Below are 8,802 nucleotides of genomic sequence, written 5' to 3'. Positions count from 1 at the left end.
TTGCTGCGGAGCGGAAAAGTTTGGATTACGTATGTAATTCGTTTTATTTGGTGATAAGTTTATGCACCAAATTTGAGCGAAATTGGAGCCGATTCAGAATTTCGTCCGACAATTTTGTTGGTGTGGAATTGTCGATATTTCGAATGAATTAACTTGGGGTTTTGTGGATTTTGCAGATATTTGCATTGAAACCAAGATGGAAAATATCGTCTCGGGTAAAATTATGTATTTAACCGATGTCATTCACATTTAAAAATATCCGCCATGTTTGCCATATTCCATACGACAGATTTGTATCGGATGTTTTTTAATATTTGAAATAATCTGAACGTGATATTCCCCAAGTATGATCGTGTACAGACTAAAATCGTGTAGTTTGTTGCGTTATAAGTTGAGTTACTATGCACGATTTTTACTCACGACGATTCATTGATTTATCATAAATTTCCAACGAAAAATCATGCACGATTCGAAAAAAATCGAAGTATATAAACGACCGTAGTCGCTATTATCAGAACATTCGTTTGCTGAACATTGTTTAAAGTACTCTAAGCAGTATTGTTCACGAGCTGAGTTTTTAAAATTTGTAAAAAAAATGAAATCATTGGCAATTTTTGTGGTGTGCTTTGTGGCCTGTTTGGGTGAGGTGGCTCGATTTGATAACTATCGTGTGTATCAAATCACAATTGATAACGGAAAACAATTGGCTGTACTGGAACAAATTCAATTCGGATGGGATGGTGTTCAGTTTTTAAGGACCCCATTTCGTACACAAGAAGTGATCGAACTCGTAGTTCCGCCACACAAATTATGCGATGTTATCGAGCTTTTTAAATCGTTGAAAATAAAATATAAACTATTGACACCAAATATTCAAAGGTAAAAAAGGCGTACAGAACGTTTGATATACACAATTCATCTCATATTTAAATTCATAATAGTGTGATCGAAAAGCAGCTACAAGCAGGTTCCAAAAATTTGCATTTTGGATGGAAAAACTATTACAATGTATCCACAATTTATGCTTGGCTGGATGATTTACTACAGAAGCATCCAAACATTCTAACCAATTATAACTTTGGGACATCGTATGAAGGGCGTCCACTTCGTGCAATCAAAGTGTCTTACAGAAAAGTACGAATGAACTGTCCAACCAAACATTAATTCAATGGTTGATATGTTGACTTACATTTCTCGTTTCTCTCTTTTCCAATAGGGGAACCCAACCATTTTCATTGAAGCGACTATTCATGGTCGCGAATGGCCTGCAGCCGCTGTCGCTACTTATATACTTAATGAATTGGTCACACCTTCTGATGCTGAATTCCGACAATTGGCACATAACTATGATTGGGTTATTGTGCCAGTATTGAATGTCGACGGCTATGAGTACACCCATACGACTGTAAGTTCAATAGAATCCATTCAAAGGGACAAATCCGTTGAACTTTGTTAAAAACTGTCAAATATTTGTTTTTTTTTTCAAATACAGGATCGCTTGTGGAGAAAGACGCGCAAGCCGCATCCAGTCAAGGTACTGTTTTTTTTCGAAATTTAATTTCTTCGATTTATATCATTCAACGAGAATGAATCTCTTTTTTTGAATTTTTCTACATGGATCCCTTGAAGAGCTACTGCGTTGGTGCTGATGGAAACCGAAACTTCGACATTCTTCATGCAGGTACTTGTCAGTTGTTGCTTATACTAGAGTGTGATAATTTACAAATAAGTCGAATATGTTTATGCATTCGTTTAAAATGATAGAAGTTGGAGCTTCGAACGACCCTTGTACGATTGGATATCCCGGACCGGAACCATTTTCAGAACCAGAGACTCGTGCTTTGGCCACATTTATCAAGTCTTTTGATAATATTAAGTTATACCTTGCGTTCCATCAATATGGTCAATTAGTGCTATTTCCTCATGTAAGTGAGACAAATGAAAACTAATATTTCAATTTAAATAGAAAAACACATGAATTTTTCCTGACTTTTCAGAGTTACACATCCGCACGTGTACACAATTACGATGATTTGGTAAGATAGACGCATATCGATTTCTCGACTATGCATTCCAAAGCTCCTTTTAATTTTCCACTTTAATTTTAGCATAACATCGCCGAAAAAACCAAACGAGCTATTTCAAAACGGTATGGAACAAGGTACACCATTGGAAGTGTTGGCGAAACAATTTGTAAGTTAATCCAATGGGATTTCAATTTAACACAATATGCTTTTCAAAAAGAGAACCGATTTTCAATCAATGAAAACGACTTTCATTGATATATTCCATTCGTTGTTCGTTTTAGTTGCAATTTCGGGCACTTCCATCGATTGGGTACATCAGGTTCAAAATATTTCACTCACATTTCATTGCGAGTTCCGTGATACTGGTAAGCATTTATAACATTATTATTTAGAATAAGAAAATAAATGTGATTTTTGTTCTCATCCTATAGGAAATTTGGGATTCCTTCTTGCACCCGAAGAAATTCTTCCCACCGCACTAGAGTTTGTTGATGGTCTAAAGGCAATGGTTCGAGAAGCAAAAACACGGAAATATTTATAAAATGATTTTATTGCGAAATTGTAACAACTAAACTGAATTGACCATACAAATGTTGGTACTAAACATGAAATGCTTTATTTGATTCATCGAAAATTTTCTAATAACTTGAAACAGATTTTGTTTATTACGGTTATTAAATCGTAAGCAGTAACTTATTCAGAAAATTAATTTTTTTTCAACTTCTCTAATATTGAATTTGTGATGTACCGACTGAGCGAATCGATTATTTTGGGACATAGTCGACTGGTTAAAAGTGATTATTCTGTACAAAAACAACGATCACAGTTAAGTGAAATTACAACTTGACTGCAGTCAAATATGTACCAAATTAAGCGATTGAAAATTAATTAAGCAAAGAATTCGCAAAATTCGTGAAATATTTGAATGAATTTGAAATCAAAACGCGTGCGAAATGTGCGAATTCCTGTCGATTCGCGAATACACAAATTCATCTACCTATATTTTTCATACAAATCATCTGCGCAGTTAATTAAGTCGCTTATTAGTTGATTTCAGCTACAGCCAGTCATTCATTTGTTTTCCATACGGGAAGATGTAAGTTCGTTGCAAATATTTGTGCCGATCGTCTTTTTTACGTACACACATCCATTGACTTGTTCATGTTACTTTGAATCCATGGCAAAAAATTGGTCACACGGGTATAAAGTGCTGGTACTCCAAGAGTACCGCATGTTGGACCACTGAAATATACAAAAGAATTTTTCATTATATTCCTAAAAAATACAACTGGATTGAAGAGTTAGTGAGAATAATTGAATTGTTGCGACTTACAATGTATGTATTCCGACTAATTCCATGCTTCCGTGTTCATTTTCAACGACCATCTGCTCAATTCGGAACTATGAAGCGGAGAAAATATCAAGAAGATTTCATTAATAGAAAGTATTTTTGAAATTGAATATCTATTGTCAAGTTTTCTTGAAAAAATCATCTTACATCATTGTTACAATCTCTGTGAGCTCCATTTTCATATTCTCCGGCGCAAATCATATTTTCGGTGAATTTGTTTGCATAATCAGGTAGTTTGGCGCATTTTTGGTTTGTCCAGATTGGAAATTGGATTTGTAGTAATTTGGATTTGGATACGAGAGAAGATTTGGATTCAGTGTCATGCCAACCAGCAGCTGTGGCTATTTTTCCAGTATAAACAGACGAAGATTTTGGCAAACAAATTGGTTGAATGTTATATCCAAAGGGGACTACGGCATCTAATTGCAAAATTCCAATGTTATAGTCAGAAGTGCGGAAGTTGTAATTTTCATGTCGATAGATGTGAACTATTCCTCGTTTCACTGTATTGATGGCATTATGACCTAGGCGAACTTCAACGTGACTCCCCTTTTCACGATTCCTTATCACATGCTGTGCGCATTTGGCTGAGATTACCACGTGTTTTTCGGAAATCAAAGAACCAGAGCACTGAAAATACCCAACACCATAAATGCCAACCGCCCACGGATATTGATTGGACTTTGTGTAAACCTCATCAACTATTTGTTTCCCATTTTCGCGTAATCCACAAGCTAATCAAGTTGGAAATGGAAGCAGAGATCAGTATTTTGTTATAAAATGAATATTTTCAACGGAAAAATATGTTCGTTTCAAGGTCGGGTGGCAGCTAAGATCGAAAACAACTTGAATGACAGCTGTGGCGATGCGAGCGCTCTCAATTTCAATCGGCAAATCTATATAATTTCGTAACTTTTTTCTGAACTAAACAGCACGCCAATTTGAATTTTCTTGATGCTACCACCCTATGAGGAAAACGTATATATATTTATCATCGTCTTGCTTGATCACTCAAAAAAAAATGAGAGATAGTATTACCACAATTACAGGAGCTGTTCGCAGGTGGTTCTAAACACATTCCGGTTTGTTTTTTTGGGACCTCAATCTTATTCAAATCCTTGTTCTGTTTGCTCTCCTTAGGTGCACACATGCATTTATTGGTTAATTTACTTTGAATCCATGGCAAAAAATTGGCTACACGGGTATAAACTGGTGGTATTCCAACAGTACTTTTTGGACCACTTAAATTGATAATTATATTAATTTTAATCTTCTAAACAAAATCAAAATTGATTGCAACGTTACGACTTACAATGAATATATTCCGACTAATTCCATGCCACCGTTATTGCCTGCAATGGCTAATTGTCCATGGTCGAAAGTCTATAAAATGGAAAAAGAATGCATATTGAAAAGAACTACTAGAGTATAGAGTACTAAGGAACTAGGGTTTTTTCTTCTTAAATAATAAGCCAAACTTACACCATGCAAAGAAGGTCTGCGAGTAGCCTTTTCATAATCTCCTGCGCATATCATGTTGTCGGTAAATTTGGTCGTATAATTAGACACTTCAGCGCACTGTTCATTCATCCAGATAGGAACATGAGTTTGTTGTGATTTGGATGCAAATCGCGAAAATATTAAATCCGGTGTCGAAGAGTCATACAGGCCAATGGTTATGGCCAATATTCCAGTGTAATCCACGAATGGGGATTGAGGTAAACAGATCGGTTGAATGTTGTATCCAAATGGAACTACGGCATCCAATTGCAAAATGCCAATATCAAAGTCATGGCTCGAAGATAATGGTGCATAATTTTCGTGTCGATAAATACAAATAATATTCCGTTTGACGGTATTGATGCCATTGATATCATTGCTACCCATGCGAACTTGTGTTTTATAATGCAGTTGATCGCGAGCCCTTACAGCATGAACAGCACATTCAGCTGAAATTAACACATGTTCATTCGAAATTAAAGCGCCAGAACAAAGAAAATTCCGAAAAGTTGGTCCGAAAAATACTCCAACGGTCCACGGATTTTCATCGGGTGGAGTAGCAGTGTCACCGATTTGTTTTTCTCCACAAACTAAAAAAAATTGAAAACAAAATTAATTGGGTTATACGTTGTAGAACAGATTTATCTTCTAAACAAATTCAAATGAGGTGTTATGTGTTTTTTATTCTAGTTTTGAATTTAATTCAATTAATTCGACAAAAATTACCACAATCACAGGAATCATCTTTAGATGGATAGCAATTTACGACGATTACAACAACCAACGCTATGAATATTTGGGTAATATTCATTTTGAGCACTTTTATTTTAACCATCAAGAGGAATTAATTCACAAATTTACACCGTTTGAAGTTACTTCTAAATGTTCGAAATCGTTGTTTCTACGAGACGAAACGTACGTGTCAGCCGCATGGACTGTCTTTGAATACTGTTCGTTTTTAAATTTTTCATAAATGTTAGAGCAAAAAAATATTCATTTGCGGCAAACTTAAATCAAAGATATACATGCTAAGGGAGAGACACGAAACTTAAATGAGTAAAATTAGAACATTATTCAACGATAATAGGAAAAATAGAAGAAATTAGTGAGTTTGGTTTGCCAATGTTAACGCTTATAGACATATTGTCTATTGTTTACAAAATAGTCCCGTTAAGTCTTCCATAAGCGTTGTATTGACAGCGATTTTACTAGAAATAATAGCACAATATTAGCACTTTTGCACCAAAACTAGAAAAATTAGAGGACATAAAGCAAAAAATATATAAAATTGAGTGTAACTAGACTCTAATAGAATTCATGTCTCGCCCCTAGTATACATGTATGTATTTATAAATAGACATGCAAAGAAACGGTCAATTTCTTCTAAATATACCTTACACACATCCTAATTATGTGTTAAACTTTGTGAAATAATAAAGGAAAGTAATTAGTGCATCAGTCAAAAAATAATCCTTTGTAGGTAACAAACATAATTCGGTTTAATCCTATTTCAATAGAGAAGTATGTTGGTGATGGCGACAAGATGTATTAGCAGGGTTGACTGAAGCGTAATGAGCTATCGAGTAACAGCCGAAATGCCACTGTATTTGCAAGTTTCAAACAATGTTCGTTTCTCATAAGTTTGATAAGCATAAATACATACATTACGGATAGTTGATGCACAAGTATTTTTTATAATACATAAACAAATCAGATATAAAATAGAGAGTTGAACATTACATTGAAATTTCATAATTCAACAATTTTATTAGGATCATTGCCGATTTGAGCCGTATTTTCGTCGAGTTGACGTATTATTATTGAAAATCTCCCATGCCCGTCAAGAAATCATCGAAAATCATAACGTCATCATCTGCAAGTCGATCGAATGGAAAAACCCATTGCCAGTTTTTCCGGATACTTTCGGTTTTGTAGGCCGCACAATACATAACTATCGCTGCAAATACCGTTCGATGGATTGTGATCAACCTTCAAATGAACAAGGCATTTTTTGTGAAAACAATCGTCTGCTCGAAATTTGTTCGGGTTTCGTTACCTTATCGAGCTTATAATCGGAAATCACGGAATGAATAGTCATTTTCAGATGCTTATAAATAAAATCAAATAAAATCTTCAAATGGATCCAAAATGGAAAAAGTAATTATTGGGCGACACAATGTTGCATACTTCAATTCACTATCAATTCGACAGGGTATAGCAATCTTTTTAGTTTGCATAAACATTTGGTTTTGGGTTATAGATTACATATTATTTTGCTGCCGCTGATATGGGACCCCCACTTGTAAAAAACCACACCGACAAAACTCATGTCAACACATAATTAATTTGTTACAATGTAATTTTATTTTTCTTCAAATGATACAAATAGTTACTAACATTGTTGTCGTCGAACTCGCTAAAATGTCGAATGGACGGACGTAGTTGCGGTATTTTTTTTCATTTCTTTAAATTGATTGTAAAGTATTTCCTGAAAGGTTGGGTTAGTATATGAATAAGTCCATTTAAATGCACTTAGACTTATGAGAAAAAAAATCTGTACTGCAATTGAGGTAAGTATAAAAATCAAAGTCACATCGCTAAAGTCTACATTACAGCTCCAACCGCTTTTTATTCCGCATCATTTAAGAGTGAAGTTTTTGAAGTAAGCAAGTAATATTTCGATTCTAGCAGTTAACATCCCTTGAAATAATAACAAATAAAATTTAATATTTGTCGTGATTTTTAATTTGAATCGATCCTCATATTTAAGTTATTTCCACAATGGAAACTACCCCAAATAATTCTGCTCCTGAATGAAACTCAGCACGGGCCATTCAAATTATCTACACAGATAATCACATATTTAAAATTAATACAAATGAGTTCAACCAAATTCCCAATATTAACAACATAAAAGATCATCACGTTGTCGTTGTATCAATTGCGGGTGCATTTCGAAAAGGCAAAAGTTTCCTGTTGAATTTTTTCCTCAAATATTTGAATGCCCAGGTAATTTTTAGTTTTCAATGTGGAAAAAATGCATAATTTTTGGATCATTTTTAATTGTCAATCGAACAGTACAAAAGACATGATGTTTCGGATTGGCTTGGTGAAAATGGAAACAGCAGTGTATTGAGTGGTTTCAAATGGCGAGGTGGCAGAAAGCCTGAAACAAATGGGATTTGGATGTGGTCGGAAGTGTTTACTCATGACTTTAGCAATGGCGAAAAGGTTGCCATCATTCTACTGGATACGCAAGGAATTTTCGATCATCAAAGCACTCGACGCGATTGCACTACGACCTTTGCACTCAGTATGCTATTGGCCTCGGTGCATTGCTATAATGTCTTGCAAAATGTCCAAGAAGATGACTTGGAAAATTTGGAAATGTTCACCGAATATGGTAGACTTGCAATTGAACAAACCCATCAAAAACCATTTCAAAAGTTGCTTTTCATCATTCGAGATTGGCCGAATGCATTTGAAACTGGCTACGAATGGAACGGTCAACAAGTGATCGATGAAATTCTGAGCGAAGCTGATGGCCAAACGGTCGAAAATCACCAGCTAAGAGAACGCATCAAGTCAAGTTTCGAAGAGGTTAAGGCATTTTTGCTCTGCCTCACCCAGGCAGAGCTGTGGCAAATGGAACATTCACCGGGCAATTGCAACAAATCGATCTAGAGTTCATCAAATATATGTCAAACAATTGGTTCCAGCTCTGTTTGCTCCTGAAAACCTCGTCATCAAAAAGATCAACAATGAAAGGGTACGAGCTAGTGATTTGGTGCAATATTTACAGGCATATGTCAACATTTTTAACCTTCAAACCGTGAAACCTATTTTCTAACGTTGTTCGTGAAACCGGTGCCTGAGTGCTCATAATGCATTTTATATGGGAAATGTCAGTTTTTTCTTAAATTG

At 35.2% G+C, this 8,802-nt stretch overlaps 3 protein-coding genes across 3 annotated transcripts; 2 read left to right on the top strand and 1 right to left on the bottom strand.

The window, feature by feature from the left end:
* Positions 1–522: 522 nt before the first annotated feature.
* On the top strand, positions 523–2,714 carry LOC129572618 (zinc carboxypeptidase-like). Its single transcript, XM_055452623.1, has 10 exons — positions 523–879; positions 942–1,134; positions 1,217–1,405; positions 1,493–1,534; positions 1,630–1,681; positions 1,765–1,925; positions 1,998–2,036; positions 2,109–2,193; positions 2,309–2,392; positions 2,459–2,714. Exons 1-10 carry the CDS (start codon positions 596–598, stop codon positions 2,566–2,568), a joined length of 1,239 nt encoding a protein of 412 aa, XP_055308598.1. The 5' UTR covers positions 523–595; the 3' UTR covers positions 2,569–2,714.
* Positions 2,715–3,266: 552 nt separating this feature from the next.
* On the bottom strand, positions 3,267–6,976 carry LOC129572624 (ovochymase-2-like). The gene is made up of 7 exons (XM_055452629.1): positions 6,935–6,976; positions 6,777–6,867; positions 4,861–5,468; positions 4,691–4,761; positions 4,417–4,619; positions 3,526–4,112; positions 3,267–3,428 (listed from the first exon to the last, which is right to left on the bottom strand). The coding sequence occupies exons 1-7, from the start codon at positions 6,974–6,976 to the stop codon at positions 3,357–3,359; spliced, it is 1,674 nt and encodes a 557-aa protein (XP_055308604.1). The 3' UTR covers positions 3,267–3,356.
* Positions 6,977–7,026: 50 nt separating this feature from the next.
* Positions 7,027–8,559, top strand: LOC129572622 (atlastin-like; the record flags this gene model as incomplete). Its single annotated transcript, XM_055452626.1, is given in 3 exon segments — positions 7,027–7,090; positions 7,703–7,887; positions 7,957–8,559. Coding segments are annotated over 3 exon segments (852 nt in total), but the record flags the coding sequence as incomplete, so codon positions are not given.
* Between the last annotated feature and the right edge of the window lie 243 nt (positions 8,560–8,802).

The sequence above is a fragment of the Sitodiplosis mosellana genome, unplaced genomic scaffold, assembly GCF_009176505.1.
Source record: "Sitodiplosis mosellana isolate CC-2019 unplaced genomic scaffold, AAFC_SMos_1.0 Smas_scaffold_5285, whole genome shotgun sequence".
In the NCBI taxonomy this organism is placed as follows: Eukaryota; Metazoa; Arthropoda; class Insecta; order Diptera; family Cecidomyiidae; genus Sitodiplosis; species Sitodiplosis mosellana.
The sequence above is the reverse complement of the archived record's forward strand: the minus strand, read 5'-3'. Positions and strand labels throughout refer to the sequence as shown.

Bases quoted from the DNA above. Each gene is read 5' to 3' on its own strand.
- LOC129572618 (XM_055452623.1), top strand. From the start codon at position 596: ATGAAATCATTGGCAATTTTTGTGGTGTGCTTTGTGGCCTGTTTGGGT. The intron at 2,194-2,308 runs GTAAGTTAATCC...TGTTCGTTTTAG, and splicing joins AAGTGTTGGCGAAACAATTT to TTGCAATTTCGGGCACTTCC. The intron at 2,393-2,458 runs GTAAGCATTTAT...CTCATCCTATAG, and splicing joins TTGCGAGTTCCGTGATACTG to GAAATTTGGGATTCCTTCTT.
- LOC129572624 (XM_055452629.1), bottom strand. From the start codon at position 6,976: ATGACTATTCATTCCGTGATTTCCGATTATAAGCTCGATAAG. The intron at 4,113-4,416 runs GTAATACTATCT...CAACTTGATTAG, and splicing joins GAACAGCTCCTGTAATTGTG to CTTGTGGATTACGCGAAAAT. The intron at 3,429-3,525 runs GTAAGATGATTT...TCCGCTTCATAG, and splicing joins ACAGAGATTGTAACAATGAT to TTCCGAATTGAGCAGATGGT.